The following is a 19,077-nucleotide window of genomic DNA, read 5'->3' on the forward strand; positions in this document are numbered from 1 at the left end:
ACATACTTCTAAAAAATGAATGGGTCAAAGAAGAAATAAGCGCAGAGATCAAAAGATATATACAGACTAATGAAAATGACAATACGACATATCAGAATCTATGGGATGCAGCAAAAGCAGTAATAAGAGGGAACTTCATATCACTTCAGGCATATATGAACAAACAAGAGAGAGCCCAAGTGAACCACTTAACTTCCCACCTTAAGGAACTAGAAAAAGAAGAACAAAGACAACCCAAAACCAGCCGAAGAAAGGAGATAATAAAAATCAGAGCAGAAATAAATGAATTAGAGAACAGAAAAACTATAGAAAAAATTAATAGAACAAGGAGCTGGTTCTTTGAAAAGATCAACAAAATTGACAAACCCTTGGCAAGACTTACCAAGGAAAAAAGAGAAAGAACTCATATAAACAAAATACAAAATGAAAGAGGAGAAATCACCACGGACACCCTAGATATACAAAGAATTATTGTAGAATACTATGAAAAACTTTATGCCACTAAATTCAACAACCTAGAAGAAATGGATAAATTCCTAGAACAATACAACCTTCCTAGACTGAGTCAAGAAGAAGCAGAAAGCCTAAACAGACCTATCAGTAGAGAAGAAATAGAAAAAAACCATTAAAAACCTCCCCAAAAATAAAAGTCCAGGCCCTGACGGCTATACAAGCGAATTTTATCAAACATTCAAAGAAGACTTGGTTCCTATTCTACTCAAAGTCTTCCAAAAAATTGAAGAAGAAGCAATACTTCCAAACACATTTTATGAGGCCAACATAACCCTCATACCAAAACCAGGCAAGGATGGCACAAAAAAAGAAAACTATAGACCAATATCTCTAATGAATACAGATGCTAAAATACTAAACAAAATACTAGCAAATCGAATACAACAAAATATTAAAAAAATAATACATCATGATCAAGTGGGATTCATCCCAGAATCTCAAGGATGGTTCAACATACGTAAAACGGTTAATGTAATACACCATATCAACAAAACAAAGAACAAAAACCACATGATCTTATCAATAGACGCAGAAAAGGCTTTCGATAAAATACAACACAATTTTATGTTTAAGAGTCTCAACAAAATGGGTATAGAAGGAAAATATCTCAACATGATAAAGGCCATATATGATAAACCATCAGCTAACATCATATTAAATGGCACTAAACTGAAGGCTTTCCCCTTAAATCAGGAACAAGACAGGGTTGTCCACTCTCTCCACTCTTATTTAATGTGGTACTAGAGGTTCTAGCCAGAGCAATCAGACAAGACAAAGAAATAAAAGGCATCCATATCGGAAAAGAAGAAGTAAAGGTATCACTTTTTGCAGATGATATGATCCTATACATCGAAAACCCCAAAGAATCCACAAAAAGACTACTAGAAACAATAAGCCAATACAGTAAGGTCGCAGGATACAAAATTAACATACAGAAGTCAATAGCCTTTCTATATGCCAACAATGAAACAACTGAGAACGAACTCAAAAGAATAATCTCCTTCAGGATTGCAACAAAAAAAATAAAATATTTAGGAATAAACATAACAAAGAATGTAAAGGACTTATATAATGAAAACTATAAACCATTGTTAAGGGAAATTTAAAAAGATATAATGAGATGGAAGAATATACCTTGTTCTTGGCTAGGAAGAATAAATATAATCAAGATGGCTATATTACCCAAAGCAATATACAAATTTAATGCAATTCCCATCAAACTTCCAATGACGTTTTTTAAAGAAATAGAGCAAAAAATCATCAGATTTATATGGAACTATAAAAAACCCCGAATAGCCAAAGCAATCCTAAAGAAAAAGAATGAAGCTGGGGGCATTACAATACCTGACTTCAAACTATATTATAGGGCCACGACAATCAAAACAGCATGGTATTGGCAGAAAAATAGACAATCAGACCAATGGAACAGAATAGAAAGTCCAGAAATAAAACCACATATATATAGTCAAATAATTTTTGATAAAGGGGCCAACAACACACAATGGAGAAAAGAAAGCCTCTTCAATAAATGGTGCTGGGAAAACTGAAAAGCCACATGCAAAAGAATGAAACTGGACTACAGTCTCTCCCCCTGTACAAAAATTAACTCAAAATGGATCAAAGATCTAAACATAAGACCTGAAACAATTAAGTACATAGAAGAAGACATAGGTACTCAACTCATGGACCTGGGTTTTAAAGAGCATTTTATGAATTTGACTCCACAGGCAAGAGAAGTGAAGGCAAAAATTAATGAATGGGACTACATCAGACTAAGAAGTTTTTCCTCAGCAAGAGAAACTGATAACAAAATAAACAGAAAGCCAACTAAATGGGAAATGATATTTTCAAACAACAGCTCAGATAAGGGCCTAATATCCAAAATATACAAAGAACTCATAAAACTCAACAACAAACAAACAAACAATCCAATACAAAAATGGGAAGAGGATATGAATAGACACTTCTCCCAGGAAGAAATACAAATGGCCAACAGATATATGAAAAGATGCTCATCTTCTTTAGCTATTAGAGAAATGCAAATCAAAACGGCAATGAGATACCACCTCACACCTGTTCAATTAGCTGTTATTAGCAAGTCAGGTAATAGCAAATGTTGGAGAGGCTGTGGAGAAAAAGGAACCCTCATACACTGTTGGTGGGAATGTAAAGTAGTACAACCATTATGGAAGAAAGTATGGTGGTTCCTCAAAAAACTGAAAATAGAACTACCTTATGACCCAGCAATCCCTCTACTGGGTATATATCCCAAAAACTCAGAAACATTGATACGTAAAGATACATGCAGCCCCATGTTTATTGCAGCATTGTTCACAGTGGCCAGGACATGGAAACAACCAAAAAGCCCATCAATAGATGACTGGATAAAGAAGATGTGGCACATATACACTATGGAATACTACTCAGCCATAAGAAATGATGACATCGGAACATTTACAGCAAAATGGTGGGATCTTGATAACATGATACGAAGCGAAATAAGTAAATCAGAAAAAAAACAGGAACTGTATTATTCCATACGTAGGTGGGACATAATAGTGAAACTAAGAGACATTGATAAGAGTGTGGTGGTTACGGGGGGGAGGGGGGAATGGGAGAGGGAAAGGGGGTGGGGAGGGGCACAAAGAAAACAAGATAGAAGGTGACAGAGGACAATCTGACTTTGGGTGGTGGGTATGCAACATAATTGAACGACAAGATAACCTGGACTTGTTATCTTTGAATATATGTATCCTGATTTATTGATGTCACCCCATTAAAAAAATAAAATTATTAAAAAAAAAAAAAGGAAAAATCACATGATAATTTCAATAGATGCAAAAAAAGCATGTGATAAACTTTAGCCCCCGTTCATGATCAAAACTCTCAGCAAAGTGGGAATACAGGGAACAAACCTCAACATGATAAATTCCATCTATGACAAACCCACAGCCAACATCATACTCAATGGGCAAAAATTAAAAGCAATCCCCTTAAGATCAGGAACAAGGCAGGGGTGCTCCCTTTCACCACTCTTATTCAACATAGTACTGGAAGTTCTAGCCCCAGCAATCAGAAAAGAAGAAGAAATAAAAGGCATTCAAATTGGAAAAGTAAAACTATTATTATTTTCTGATAATATGATCTTGTATATAGAAAATCCTAAAGTCTCAGTCAAAAAACTACTGGACCTGATAAATAAATTCAGCAAGGTGGCAGGATATAAAATTATTACTCAGAAATCAGAGGCATTTTTATTCAACAACAATGAACTGTCAGAAAGAGAAATTAAGGAAACAATTCCCTTCACTATTGCAACCAAAAAAAAAGTACCTATGAGTAAATTTTAAAAGAAGATTAAAGATTTATACTTGGAAAATTATAAAACATTGATAAAAAAAAACAAAAAACAAGAAAGATAGAAACAAGTGAAAGCATATACCTTGCTCATGGTTAGGAAGAATAAACATCATTAAAATGTCAATATTACCCAAAGCAATTTATAAATTCAATGCAATACCAATGAAAATATCAACATACTTCAAAGATATACAACAGATATTCCAAAAATTTATATGGAACCAAAAAGAACAAGAATAGCCTCAGCAATCTTTAAAAGGAAGAATAAAGTGGGAGGCATCACACTTCCTGATATCTGGTTAAAAGTTCCCGATAACTACAAGGCCATTGTACTCAAAACAGCCTGGTACTGGCATAAGAACAGGAATATAGTCAATGGAACAGAACAGAGAACCCAGAAATAAACCCACACCTTTTTGGACAACTGATATTTGACAAAGAAGGTAAGAGCATACAGTGGAGTAAAGACAGCCTCTGCAACAAATGGTGTTGGGAAAATTGAACAGCTATCTGCAAAAAAAAAAAAAAAAAAAAAAAATGAAACTAGACAACCAACTTATACCATTCACAAAAATAAACTCAAAATCGATAAAAGACTTAAATGTAAGCCATAAAACCATACGCATCTTAGAAGAAAACATAGGCAGTAAGCTCTCTGACATCTCTCACAGAAATATATTTATCTCCACGGGCAAGTGAAATAAAAGACAGGATAAACAAATGGGACTATATCAAACTAAAAACCTTTTGCACAGCTAAAGACAATAATAACAGAATAAAAAGACAAACTACACAATGGGAGAACATATTCAACAATACATCTGATAGGGGGTAATAACCAAAATTTATAAAGAACTCATAAAACTCAACACCAGAAAGATAAACAATCCAATCAAAAATCGGCAAATAAAATGAATAGACACTTCTCCAAAGAGGACATACCGATGGCTAATAGGCAGATGAAAAAATGCTCAACATCACTAATCATTAGAGAAATGCAAATTAAAACCACAATGAAATATCACCTCACACCAGTCAGAATGGCACTCATCAACAAAACAACACAGAATAAGTGCTGGCGAGGATGTGGAGAAAAAGGAACCCTCCTACACTGCTGGTGGGAATGCAGACTGGTGCAGCCCCTGTGGCAAACAGTATGGAGATTCCTCAAGAAATTAAAAATTGAACTGCCTTTTGACCCAGCTATCCCACTTTTAGAAATATACCCCAAGAACACCATAGCACTGTTCCAAAAGGAGAAATGCACCCCCATGTTTATGGCAGCATTGTTCACAATAGTGAAGACCTGGAAACAGCCCAAGTGTCGGCCAGTGAAAGATTGAATTAAAAAGCAATGGTATATATACACAGTGAAATACTATGGGGCCATGAAAAAGAAGGAAATCTTACCTTTTGCTACAATATGAATGGACCTGGAAACTATTATGTTAAGTGAAATAAGCCAGGCCGAAAAAGAAAAATATCATATGACCTCACTCATTTGAGGAATCCAATGAACAATGTGAACTGAGGAAAGGAATTGAGACAGAGGGGAGATCAAAGGGACCAGAGGAAAAGAGGACAGAGAGAAAGAGGATGATAAGATGGGATAAACCTGAAGAGAAGGGGGGATAGGGCTATTGGGAGGGCGGTATAAGAGATGTTGAGGGGAATACGGGGAAGGAGGGGATGCATTCGGGCAACACCAGAATCTATGTAAACACAATAAATTAAAATCAATTAAAAAAATAGAGTGAGACAAATCCATGAAAATAATAGAATAATAAGAAGTTGGTACATAAAAATAAGAAGGCAAAAGGTAAGCTGTATTGCCCAAATTGCAAAGAAATACCCATCTTACAAGAGTGCAGGGGGGATAGTGGACTTCACCCCAATCCTACTTCTCTGGAAAGATAATGACTCATCTACTACAATAAAAAAAAAACTACCAATACTCTTCCAATGTCAGCTCTATCTATACTAAAATAAGAGTATAAGACCAAAAAAAAAAAAGTATAAGAACAGAAAGTCTATGCTGAGGCCAGAGGTAAAATAACAAGAGTGTGCTAGGATACTATGTCTATTTTTACTCTTTAATTTATATCCCTATTGAACTAAACCACAAGTGTATCCAAGGGAGAACTAAAATAATTCTATGAATCACTGAAGCTACCCCAGAAACCATTCTGCTATCTTAACAGCATACATAGAGTCTTTGCCAAAACAGAATTAATAGCCCCTAAAGATATTACTTTTCCAACAATGGTAAAGCGCCTGAAAGTCAAAAAATACAAAAAAGTCAATAAAATAACATTAAATTTTTTAAATACAAATACATAATTTCATGAATAAACATATATATTTTGCATGATTCTTACATACAGGGTAATTGTTAAGTTGATAAGTTTTCTCTTGCCACTTGTACTTTTACATAAATTAAAGAATAATTAAATTTATATTGTTAAATTTTAGGTAAAAGAATTTGCCAAACTCTGAGTATACCACATATATGCAGGAATGTAGTGTATAAACCACTGAGACATTTTACTCTAGCCATTCATTCCTTCCCTATATCAAGATTGTAACCAATGGTTATTGAAAAATTTTTAACTTACACTTCATATTGGTTTGCAAATAAGACAAAACAGTAATTTAACTATTAAGAAATAGTATATTTACCTCTTCCATCTGATTGACCTGTCGCTGAAACCACTATTTGGGGGAGGGGGGGAAATAACAGTTATTATTTTTTTGAGAGAGAGAAAGAAGCATCAACACACTGTTCCACTTAGGAGAGCCACTGACTCCTTCTCATATATGCCCTGATCAGGGTTTGAACCAGTGACTTTGGGGGTTGAGCCAGTAAACTCGGGATCAGCGACCTCAGCCTCAATTTAAACCCCGAGATTGATCCAGTGACCCCAGGATTGAGCCATCAACCTTGAGATCGGCAACCCCATAATCAAGCTGGTGAACCCCAAGTTCAAGCAGGCGAACCCCAAGTTCAAGCAGGCAAGCCCAAGCATGAGCCAGTGACTTCAGTGCTCTGGGTGGCACTCTATACACTACATTACCAGCCAGGGCTAAGAAGTACTTACAAGTTAAATTTCTGCAGTGAAATAAACAGATATGCACATGTGTGTGTGCGTGCACATGTGTGTGTATGTGTATGTGTGTGAGAGAGAGAGAGAGAAAAGAAAATTTTCATATATTAAATATTACTACTAAACCAAACATCATTTATACTAGGGCTCAGAACAGGGCTAATGTAACATACAACTGGAACATTAAATTGTGTGTGTGTATGGGGGGGGGTGTATATACACACATATACAGCAGCAAGTATGGGATATTTTTACTGCCTCAAAACTTAAAAATTTATGAACATGTATTTCTGTATTGAATTTTAATAAACTAAACATACCTTAAAAAGAGAATCCAAAATCTAGAAAATAAAGTTTAAATTAAACATTTTTAAATAAAATTCTTCACAATGATATAAAATATTTAATTCAAGTCTCTTGCAATTTTCAATAATAAGAATATACAAATTATTAAAATTCAACTATAAATCTGTGATTCAAAATAGTATTTTAATATTTACAAGTAGGTTTTAATACATCTTGTATAGACAACTTAGTTCTAAAAAAAACAATTTTTCATCTTTATACATCTATATTAAAAAAGACACCAAAATAATTTACATATATTATTTTATATATTTTCTTAATACAAATAATAAAATTTAAATTCCTCTCAAGGGGGCATTATTTTTTGTATAGCAGAGAGCACAATAATGAAAACATTACTAAACATTACCTCTTCAATATAACTTTGCTCTCAAAAGACTAAAATTCAAAATATAAAACATTATACTACTACTTGATATTTTTAACAGAAAATACAAAGGCCTAATATAGGATGTTGTGAAACTAAATACACAAAAACCAATCAGTATCCAAAATTTTCAATATTTATGACTTAGAAAATGTAATGTTAGAATGAATATATCTGCCACAAAAAGAAAAACCACTACCACATCTAGATAAAAGTTTTAAAATAAATTATTATAGAAACATATTACTATATGCATTTAGGTAGAAAAAAGTTAACATAAAAATCACGTAGTCTAAACTTTCTCTTTCGTAACACTAACTCCAGATCAATAATTTATAAAGTGTGATCCCACAACCTAATAGACCAGATTTGTTAGTAATGCAACTTCTGAGGTCTCATTTCAGACTACTAAATCAAAAACTTTGAGAGTACAGCCAGCAATATGTGTATTAACTAGTGCTCCAGTTGATTCCTTTGCATGCTAACATTTAAGAATCAAGCATATCGGCCCTGGCCGGTTGGCTCAGTGATAGAGCGTCGGCCTGGCATGCAGGAGTCCCAGGTTCGATTCCAGGCCAGGGCACACAGGAGAAGCGCCCATCTGCTTCTCCACCCCTCCCCCTCTCCTTCCTCTCTGTCTCTCTCTTCCCCCTCCTGCAGCCAAGGCTCTACTGGAGCAAGGTTTGCCCGGGAGCTGAGGATGGCTCTGTGGCCTCTGCATCAGGCGCTAGAATGGCTCTGATTGCGGCAGAGCGACGCCCCAGATGGGCAGAGCATCGCCCCCTGGTGGACATGCCGGGTGGATCCCGGTTGGGCGCATGTGGGAGTCTGTCTGACTGCCTCCCCGTTTCCAGCTTCAGAAAAATAAAAAAATAAAAAAAGAATCAAGCATATCAATATGGGTATAATTTTCATATTAAATGAATTTTCAGGCCCTGGTTGGTTGCCTCAGTGGTAGAGCATTGGCCCAGAGTGTGGATGTTCTGGGTTCAATTCCCAGTCAAGACACATAGGAGAAATAACCATTGGCTTTTCACCCCTTCCTCTCCCTTTCTCTTTCTCTCTCTCTCTCTCTCTCTCTCTCTCTCTCTCTCTCTCACACTTCTCCTCCTGCAGCCATGGCTCAATTGAGCACATTGGCCTGGGGCACTGAGGATGGCTCGTGGTGCATCCACCTCAAGCACTAAAAATAGCTTGGTTGCAAGCATGGCCACAGATGGGCAAAACATCCTCCCAGATGTGAGATGCTAAATGAATCCCATCAGGGCACGTGGGATTTTCTATTTCCCATCTTCTTGCTTGGAATAGAAAAAAAATAAAGAAAATTATATTAAATGGGGTGACATTGATCAAAAAGAGTACATAGGTTTCAGGTAAACATTTTTATAACATTCGAACTGTTATACTGTGTGACCATAACTCAAAGTCAAATTATTTTTCATTACTGTATATTTGTCCCACTTTTCTTTTTGAATTATTTTTTAATTTATTGTATTTACATAGATTCAAGGGTCCCACTAATAATATCTCCCTCCCACCACCATGTTCCCCTCAACATCCCTCTTGCCCCCTCCGCCAATGCCTTTACCCCTTCCCTGCAGGACTTGCTTTCCTGCTCTCTATAATGCTGTGTTGTGTATATATAATTTCACTAATCTCTTTCTCTTTTCTAATTTCATCCACTTTCCCTCTGGTACCGTTGATCCAGCCTATGCTCTATTCTGCTCCTCAGTTCACACTGTTCATTAGATTCCTCAAATGTATGAAGTCATGTGGTATTTTTTTTCTCTGCCTGGCTTATTTCACTTAGCATAATACTTTCCAGGTCCATCAAAGTTGTCACAGAAGGTAAGATTTCCTTCTTTTAAACAGCTGTGCAGTATTCCATTGTGTATATGTACCACTGTTTTTTAATCCATTTGTCCACTGATGGACACTTGGGCTGTTTTCAGATCTTGGGTATTGTAAAAAATGCTGCCATAAACATAAGGGTGCATTTCTTCTTTTGAATCAGAGATTTGGTATTCTTAGAATATATTCCTAAAAGTGGAATGGCTGGGCCAAAAGGCAGATCCATTTTTAATTTTTTGAGGAATCTCCATGCTGTTCTCCACAGTGGCTGTACCAGTCTGCATTCCCACCAGCAGTGCAGGAGGGTTCCCTTTTCTCCACATCCTCGCCAGCACTTATTCTGTGTTGTTTTGTTAATGAGTACCATTCTGACAGGTATGAGGTGGTATCTCATTGTGGTTTTAATTTGCATTTCTTTACTGATTAGTGATATTGAACATTTCTTCATCTGCCTATTGGCCATCTGTATGTCCTCTTTGAAGAAGTGTCTATTCATTCTTTTGCCCATTTTTTGATTAAATTGTATATCTTCCTAGTGTTGAGTTTATAAATTTTGGTTATTAATCTCTTATCAGATGTATTGTCAAACATATATTCTCCCATTGTGTGGTTTGTCTTTTCATTTTGTTCATATTGTCTTTAGCTGTGCAAAAGCTTTTTAGTTTGATAGAGTCCCATTTGTACATCCTGTCCTTTACTTCACTTGCCTGTGGAGATAATTCAGCAAATATACTGCTGCAAAAAATGTCAGAGAGTTTTTTGCCTATGTTTTCTTCTAAGATGATTATGGTTTTACAATTTACATCTAAATATTTTATTCATTTTGAGTTTATTTTTGTGAATGGTGTACGTTGGTGGTCTAGTTTCATATTTTTTGCAGGTAGCTGTCCAATTTTCCCAACACCATTTGTTAAAAAAAAAAAAACTCTTTACTTCATTGTACGCTCTTACCTCCTTTGTCAAAATCAATTGTCCATAAAGGTGTAGGTTTATTTCTGGGTTCTCTGTTCTGTTCTATTGATCTATATGCCTGTTCTTATGCCAGTACCAAGCTGTTTTGAGTACAATGGCCTTGTAGTATAACTTGATATGAGGAAGTGTGATACCACCCATTTTATTCTTTTTTTTCACAATCGCTGAGGGTATTTGTGTTTTTTTTTTTTCGTTCCATATAAATTTTTGGAATATTTGTTCTATCTCTTTGAAGTATGCCATTGGTATTTTAATAGGAATTGCATTGAATTTATAAATTGCTTTAGGTAATACAGGCATTTTAATGAGGTTTATTCTTCCTATCCATGAACACGGTACACATTTCAACTTGTTTGAAGACTGTATACATTTCCACTTGTTTGCATCTTCTTTGATTTCTTTTATCAATGTTTTATAATTTTCCGAGTACAAGTCTTTAATCTCCTTGGTTAAATTTACTTCTACATACTTTATTTTTTTGTTGCAATAGGGAAGGAGACTGTTTTCTTAATTTTTCTTTCAGACAGTTAATTGTTGGTGTATAAAAGTACCTCTGATTTCTGAGTATTAATTTTATATCCTGCCACCTTGCTGAATTCATTTATCAGTTCCGGTAGTTTTTTGACTGAGACTTTAGGGTTTTCGATGTACAATATCGTATCATCAGCAAATAATGAGAGTTTTACTTCTTCTTTTCCAATTTGGATGCCTTTTATTTCTTCTTCTCATCTTATTGCTGTGGCTAGGACTTCCAGAACTATGTTGAATAAGAGTGGTGAAAGAGGGCATGCCTGCCTTGTTCCTGGTTTTAAGGGGATTGCTTTTAACTTTTTCCCATTAAGTATGATGTTGGCTGTGGGTTTGTCATAGATGGAATTTATCATGTTGAGGTATGTTCTCTATAGTCCCACTTTGCTGAGAGTTTTGATCATAAATGGGTGCTGAACTTTATCAAATGCTTTTTCTGCATCTATTGATATTATCATATGATTTTTCTTTTTTGTTTATATAGTAAATCACACAGATTGATTTGCAAATATTGTACCAGCCTTGCCTCCCCAGAATAAATCCCACTGGATCATGATATATAATTTTTCTTCATGTATTGCTGTATTCGATTTGCTAATATTTTAAGAATTTTAGCATCTAAATTTATCAGGGATATTGGCCTATACTTCTCTTTCTTTGTATTGTCTTTGCTTGGTTTTGGAAAGAGAATTATGCTAACCTCATAAAATGAGCAAGGAAATCTTCCCTCCTCTTGAATTTTTTCAAATATCTTGAAAAAGATAGAGTTAGTTCTTCTTTGAATATTTGGTAGAATTCGCCTGTGAAGCCATCTAGTCCAAAGCTTTTGTTTGCTGGGAGTTTTTTTGATAACTTTCAATATTTTGTTATAATCAGTCTGTTTAGGTTTTCTGATTCTTCCAGATTGAGTTTTTAAACATTACATGTTTCAAGGAATTTGTCCATTTCACCTAGGTTGTCCAATTTTTTGGCATATATTTCTTCATAGTATTTTCTTACAGTCCTTTGTATTTCTGCTGTCAATTGTTACTTCTTCTCTCTCATTTCTAATTTTATTTATTTGAGTCCTCCCTTTTTTCTTGGTGAGTCTGGTTAAAGGTTCATCGATCTTGTTTACCTTTACAAAGAACTGGCTTTCGGCTTCATTCATCTTCTGTATTGTTTTCTCAGCCTCTATGTCATTTATTTACACTCTGATATTTATTATTTCCTTCCTTCTACTACCTCTGGGCTTATTTGTGTTCTTTTTCTGCTTCTTTTAGATGTAGGGTTAAGTTTTTTATTTGAGCTTTTTCTTGCTTCTTAAGGTATGCCTGTAATGCTATGAACTTCCCTCTCAGGACTGCTTTTGCTGTGTCCCATAAATTTTGGGGTGTTGTATGTTCATTTTCATTTGTTCAATGAAATTTTTTATTTCTTCCTTGATCTCATTGTTCACCCATTTGTTATTTAATAACATGCTATTTAGTTTTCAAGTGCTTGAATGTTTTTCAGTTTTTCTATTGTAGTTGATTTCCAGTTTCATGCACTGTGATCAGAGTAGATGCTTGATATAATTTCAATCTTCTTAAATTTGAGACTTGTTTTATGTACTAACAGGTGGTCTATCCTAGAGAATATACTATGAGCACTTGAAAAGAATATATATTCTGCTGCTTTAGGGTGAAAGGTTCTGAAGATATCTATTAAATCCAGTTGATCTTGTGTGTCCTTTAAGGCTATTTCTTTATTTCTTTCTTGAGGATCTATCCATTGATGTTAGTGGGGTATTGAAATCCCCTACCATTATAGTATTGCTGTCAATCTAGCCTTTTATGTCCATCAAAATCTGCTTTATGCATTTAGGTGCTCCTATATTAGGTGCAGAGATATTTATAATGTTTACCTCTTTCTGTTGGATTGCTCCCTTTATCATTAGGTAGTGACCTTCTTTATCCCTTACTATAGTCTTTGTTTTAAAGTCTATTTTGTCAGATATAAATATTGCTTCCCCAGCTTTTTTTTTTTATTTTGATTTGCATTAAATATTTTTTCTATCCTTTAACTTTCTGTCTATGTGTATCTTTCATTTTGAGGTGTGTCTCGTGTAGACAGCATATGTACGGGTCCTGTTTTCTTTTCCACACAGCTACCTTATGTCTTTTGATAGGAGCATTTAAATCATTTACATTTAGGCCCTGGTCGGTTGGCTCAGCAGTAGAGCGTCAGCCTAGCGTGCGGAGGACCCAGGTTTGATTCCCGGCCAGGGCACACAGGAGAAGCGCCCATTTGCTTCTCCACCTCTCTGCCGCGCTTTCCTCTCTGTCTCTCTCTTCCCCTCCCGCAGCCAAGGCTCCACTGGAGCAAAGATGGCCCAGGCGCTGGGGATGGCTCTGTGGCCTCTGCCTCAGGCACTAGAGTGGCTCTGGTCGCAACATGGCGACAGCCAGGATGGGCAGAGCATCGCCCCCTGGTGGGCAGAGCGTCGCCCCATGGTGGGCGTGCCGGGTGGATCCTGGTCAGGCGCATGCGGAAGTCTGTCTGACTGTCTCTCCCTGTTTCCAGCTTCAGAAAAATGCAAAAAAAAAAAAAATCATTTACATTTAAGGTTATTATTGATATGTTGTTGTTTATTGCCATTTTATTCTTTGAATCTACATTCCTCTTCTACTAGATTTTCCCCCTTTGTTCTGTTTACAACAGGCCCCTTAACATTTCTTTCAGCATTGGTTTTGTTCTAATGAATTCCTTTAGTTTTTTTTTGGGGGGGGGGTTTGTTTTTGTCTGAAAAACTTTATTTCTCCTTCAATTTTAAATGATAGCCTTGCTGGATAAAGAAGTTTTGGTTGTAGGCTCTTGTTTTGCGTTACTTTGAATATTTCTTGCCATTCCTTTCTGGCCTCAAGTGTTTCTGTAGAGAAGTCAGATGTCATTCTTATTGGGGTTCCTCTATAGGTGATTAACTGCTTTTCTCCTTAGCTTTTAGTATTCTTTATCTCTTAGCTTTTTAATTATGATCTGTCTTGGTGTAGGTCTCTTTGAGTTCCTTTTTAGTGGGATTCTCTGTGCTTCTTGAACTTGTGTGACTTTTTCCTTCATCAATTTAGGGGAGGTTTTGGCTATGATTTCTTCAATTAGGTTCTCTATCCTTTGTTCTTTCTCTTCTCCTTCAGAAACCCCTATGATGAGGATGTTGTTTCTCTTCATGTTGTCACAAAGTTCTCTTAGAGTTTCCTCAGACTTTTTGATACTCTTCTCTGTTCTGCTTCTATGCTTTTGTTTATCTTGTCCTCTAAGTTGTTGATTCGATCCTCTGCTTCATCCAGCCTGCATTTAATTCCTTTTAGTGTAGTCTTCATTTCTGACATTGTATTTTTCATTTCTTTCTGATTCTTTTTTATGATTTCAGTGTCCTTTTTGATGCTTGTTATCTCTTTATTTAGGTGCTCATTTTGTCCATCTATTTTTGGTCTGAGAGCCGCGAATATCCTAACCATCATTATTCTAAACTCTGCAACCAGTATCTTGGTTATATCCATCTCATTCAGTTCCTTTTCTGGGGATTTCTCTTATTGATTCATTTGAATTTCATTTCTTTCTTTCCATTTTGTCTCTGTATAGACTGCTTCTTTGGATAGGTTGTGTAGCTAGCTGAGTATAGGGTTGGTGTTGTCTGCCTCCAGCTTTCAGTTGTGTTGTTTCTAGATCTTGGGTTGGCCCCAGCTTTTGTTTGTAATCTGCTATGGACTACAGTCTGCTGCTACTGCTCTTTTTGCTATTTGTGTCAGCATTTTCTATGCCTTATCTGGGTCAGGTGTGAGGAATCCTTCCTTAAGATACCACTCTAACTAGGGTTGCTAGGTCCTGAGCTAATGCTCTCCATACCTGGCCACTGGGTGTGCCATCCCTGGACTTCCCTGGCCATAACCTGGTGCAGACCAGTGGCAGTCACTGCTTATGACTGGCTCTTAGCAACCTTCTTGGAACTACAGGGGAACCAGTATTTTTGGCTACCTCTGCTGAGCCCAGATGCCATTGTAAATATCAGCTGCACTCCTAGGCTGGCTTTTATGTCCTCTTGGCCTGTGGGAGTGGCCTCTTGCTCCCTAAGTGTGGTCTGCCCGCTGGCCCACCACCGCATCCTCTGACACTCAGGCACCAGCACTGCCAGGCGCACAGGCTCACAGGACACAGCTTGTGCTGCCCTGTAGGCAAACAGGCCACCTTGCTGGGTCCCGACCACCGCCATCATGTAGGCTGCCTCTCCAGGCAATGTTTCCCACTGCCATGCAGGCCGAGTGCCGAATCCAGTGCCATAGCTGGACCCTCCACCCTGCAGAGGGTACTCAGCAGTCTGGGGAGGCAGTGTAGCCCAGACTTCAGCACTCAGAACCTCTGTCCCTGATGCAGTCCCTGCTTCTAAGTGACTCTTTGCACTGACTGGAACAGGAGAGCCTCTGGTGGGCAGGGTAATTGCTTCCCTTTGCTGGCATTGAATCTCCTGGGGAAAAAATGGCCACTTTAGGTTTGGTGAGTGACCCAGTACAGGGTAAGGGTGGCTGTCCCCCCATAGTCTCTCCCTGTGCCCCTGAGACTACACTCTTTTATTGCTACTTCAGTCTCTCGGTGCTCCCCGCTCCTGGAGCCCCAGGTAAGTGGCTGTGAATGAGGTTTTCTGTGAAGCACCTTTACAACAGAGCCTGGGTCTGAGAGTTCTATCTTTCTCTTGCAAACAGTAACCCGGCTCTTCTTTCAGCTAAATACTGCCCATATACCTCCTCTAGTCTTTGGGGCTTCAGTCTGAGGTTCCAGTCCTGGGGCTGAGAACCTGTAACTCACTGGGCAACCCACCTCACTGTGAGAAAACCTCTGGGCTTCCTCTCACTCCTGGGAGCAGGGCAGCCCTTCCCATCTCCACCCTCCTACCAGTCTCAGCGTGGTTTATTCGGTGATACTTGGTTAAAGATTCCTCTTAGTTTAGTCCAAAGTTGGTTTTTCAAGATGATGATTCCTAAATTGTAATCCACTTTGGTTCTGGGAGGTGGAAGTTGTAACGTCCACTTATTCCATCATTATTTTCTCTTCTCTTCTCTACATTTGTCCCTCTTTACTCTCCCTCTCACCTCCCCCAAATATCCATGAGTCTCATTTTAATATCCCACCTATGTGAGAAGTTGTATAGTTCTTAGCTTTTCTAATTTACTTATTTCACTTAGTATAATGTTCTCAAGGTCCATCCATGTGGTCGTAAAGGACAGTATGTCATCATTTCTTATGGATGAGTACTATCCCATTGTATATATGTACATTTTTCTCTTTTTTTTCTTTTTTTTTTTTTTTTTTTTAGCATGAGAGAAAGAGAGAGGGATAGTCAGGGAGACAAACAGGAAGCGGGAAGGAAGAGAGATGAAAAGCATGAATTCTTTGTTGCAGCAGCTTAGCTGTTCATTGATGTTTCTCATATGTGCCTTGATCAGGGGGCTTGCTGAAGCCAGTGACTGGGCTGCAAGCCAGTGATGATGGGGTCATTTCTGATGCTCAAGCCATTGAACCTGCACTCAAGCTGGATGAGTCTGTGCTCAAGTCAGCAACCTCAGGGTTTTGAATCTGGGTCCTCTGAATTCCAGGCCAATGCTCCAGCCACTGCACCACCACCTGGTCAGGCTATACCACATCTTCTTTCTCCATTCCCTTATAGAGAGACATTTTGGTTTTTTCCATGCCTTAGCCACTGTAAATAATGCTGCAATAAACATGGGGGTACATGTTTCTTTGCTTACCAGTGTTTTCGAGTTTTTGCATAATACTCAGTAAAGGGATTGCTGTGTCATATTGTAATTCTATTCTTAATTTTTGAGGAACCACCATACTTTCTTCCATAATGTCTGTATCAGTTTACATTCACACTAGCAGTGAATGGGAGTTCCTTTTTCTTCACAGCCTCTCCAACACATTACTCATCTTGTTGATAACAGCCAATCTAACAGATGTCAGGTGATATCTCATTGTAGTTTTGATTTGCATTTCTCTAATAGCTAGCAAAGATGAGCATCTTTTCCTATATCTGTTGACCATTTGTATGTCTTCTTGGGAGAAGTGTCTGTTCAGGTGCTTTCTCCATTTTCTTCATTGGATTGTTTGCTTGTTTCTTGCTGATTGTTGTGAGTTCTTTATATATTTTGAATATTAACCCCTTACCGGAGCTATTCTTTGTATATATCATCTCCCTTTTGGTTAGCTGCCTTTTTGTTTTCAGTTTCTTCTGCTGTGCAGAAGCTTTTTAGTTTGATATAGTCCCAGTCATTTATTTTTGCCTTTACTTCCCTCACCTTTGGGGTCAAATTCATAAAATGTTATCTATGGCCAAAGTCCATAAATTTAGTGCCTATGTTTTCTTCTTTGTAATTTATTGCTTCACATCTTATATTTGCATCTATAATCCATTTTTAACTAATTTTTGTGTAGCGAGATAAGGTATAGTCAAGTTTCATTCTTTTGCATGTGGCTATCCCATTTTCCCAGCACCATTTATTGAAGAGGCTTTCTTTTCTCCATTATATGTTTTTGGTTCCTTTGTCAAAGATTGTCATATATATGTGGTTTTATTTCTGGACTCTCAATTCTGTTCCATTGGTCTGTGTGTCTATTTTTCTGCTATTACCATCCTGTCTGTTTGTTCTTATTGATTTTAGCAAGGGAGAAAGGGAGACAGTAAAATCGATCTGTTCCTGTAAGTACCTTGACCAAGGATAACTGGCAATCTCTGTATTTTGGGACAATGCTCTAACCAACCAAGCTGTCCAACCAGGGCAATACCATGCTGTTTTGATTAGCCAGGTAGTGTGATATCTTTGGCTTTATTTTTTTTTTTCATCAGGATTGTTTTGGCTATTTTGGGGTTTTTATGGTTCCATACAGACTTGGTTATTTTTTGTTCTTTCTTTTAAAAATGACACTGGGGTTTTAATGGAGATTGCATTAAATGTGTATATTGCTTTGGTTAATATGGCCTGTTTAACTAGGTTGATTCTTCCAATCCATGAACATGGAATATTTTTCCATTTCATTGTGTCTTTTTCAACTTCTTTCAATAACACTTTGTAGTTTTAGTATATAGATCTTTCACATCCTTTGTTAAGTTTATTCTTAGGTATTCTGTTGTTGCAATTATAAAAGGAATAGTGTTGTTTCTTTTTAAAAATTCATTTTCTGAAATTTCATTGTTGGTATATAGGAAAACTATAGACATTTGTGTATTTATTTTGTATCCTGAGAATTTACTGTATTGGTTTATTGTTTCTAACTGTTTTTAGTGGAGTCTTTGGGGTTTTCTATATACAGGATTATATCATCTGAAAAAAGTGACACCTTTTGGTCTGACCCATGGTGGCACAGTGGATAAAGCATCAATCTCAAATACTGAGATCAATGGTGTGAAGCCCTGGGCTTGCCCAGTCAAGGTGATAGAAGAATCAACTACTATGAGTTAAGGCTTCATGTTTCTCCCCCTTCTCTCTCTTGCTCTGTTCTCTCTGAAATTAAAAAATAAAAATGATACCTTTACTTCTTTTTTCCAATATGGATGTCTTTTATTTTTTTCTCTTGCTTGATTACTCTGGCTAAAACTTCCAGCACTATGTTGAATAAGAGTGGAGAGAGTGGGTAGCCTTGACTTGTTCCTGATTTTAGACGAAAAGCCTTAAGTTTTTCACCATTTAGTATAGTATTGACTAATGGTTTCTCATATACAGTCTTTATCATGTTGAGGTACTTTCCTTCTATACCCATTTTATTGAATGTCTTATTAAACATAAATGGATGATGTTATCACTTTAAGAAGTTGTATGTAATTGCATGGTAACTGCAAAAGAAATATCTGTAGAAAACCCACAAAGGGAAATAAGAAGAAAATCACAATACATCACTACAAAAAAAAAAATCCATAGAACTCAAAGAAGAGAGCAGAGAGGTAAAGAGGAAGAAAAAAGCTACTAAAGAGAAAACAATTATAAAGTGGCAATAGTAAGTTCTTCTCTA

At 36.9% G+C, this 19,077-nt stretch overlaps 1 protein-coding gene across 1 annotated transcript in view; it reads right to left on the bottom strand.

Moving 5' to 3' along the window:
* The window catches only part of CCDC7 (coiled-coil domain containing 7), a 219,111-nt gene that overhangs the window by 161,498 nt on the left and 38,536 nt on the right, over positions 1 to 19,077 (bottom strand). Inside the window, exons 4-5 of the mRNA XM_066386556.1 lie at positions 7,298 to 7,318; positions 6,553 to 6,585 (exon numbers count right to left, since the gene is read on the bottom strand). Coding sequence (XP_066242653.1) covers positions 6,553 to 6,585; positions 7,298 to 7,318 — 54 coding nt within the window. The remainder of the gene's footprint in view (positions 1 to 6,552; positions 6,586 to 7,297; positions 7,319 to 19,077) is intronic.

The sequence above is a fragment of the Saccopteryx leptura genome, chromosome 5 (genome assembly GCF_036850995.1).
Source record: "Saccopteryx leptura isolate mSacLep1 chromosome 5, mSacLep1_pri_phased_curated, whole genome shotgun sequence".
NCBI classification, from domain to species: Eukaryota; Metazoa; Chordata; class Mammalia; order Chiroptera; family Emballonuridae; genus Saccopteryx; species Saccopteryx leptura.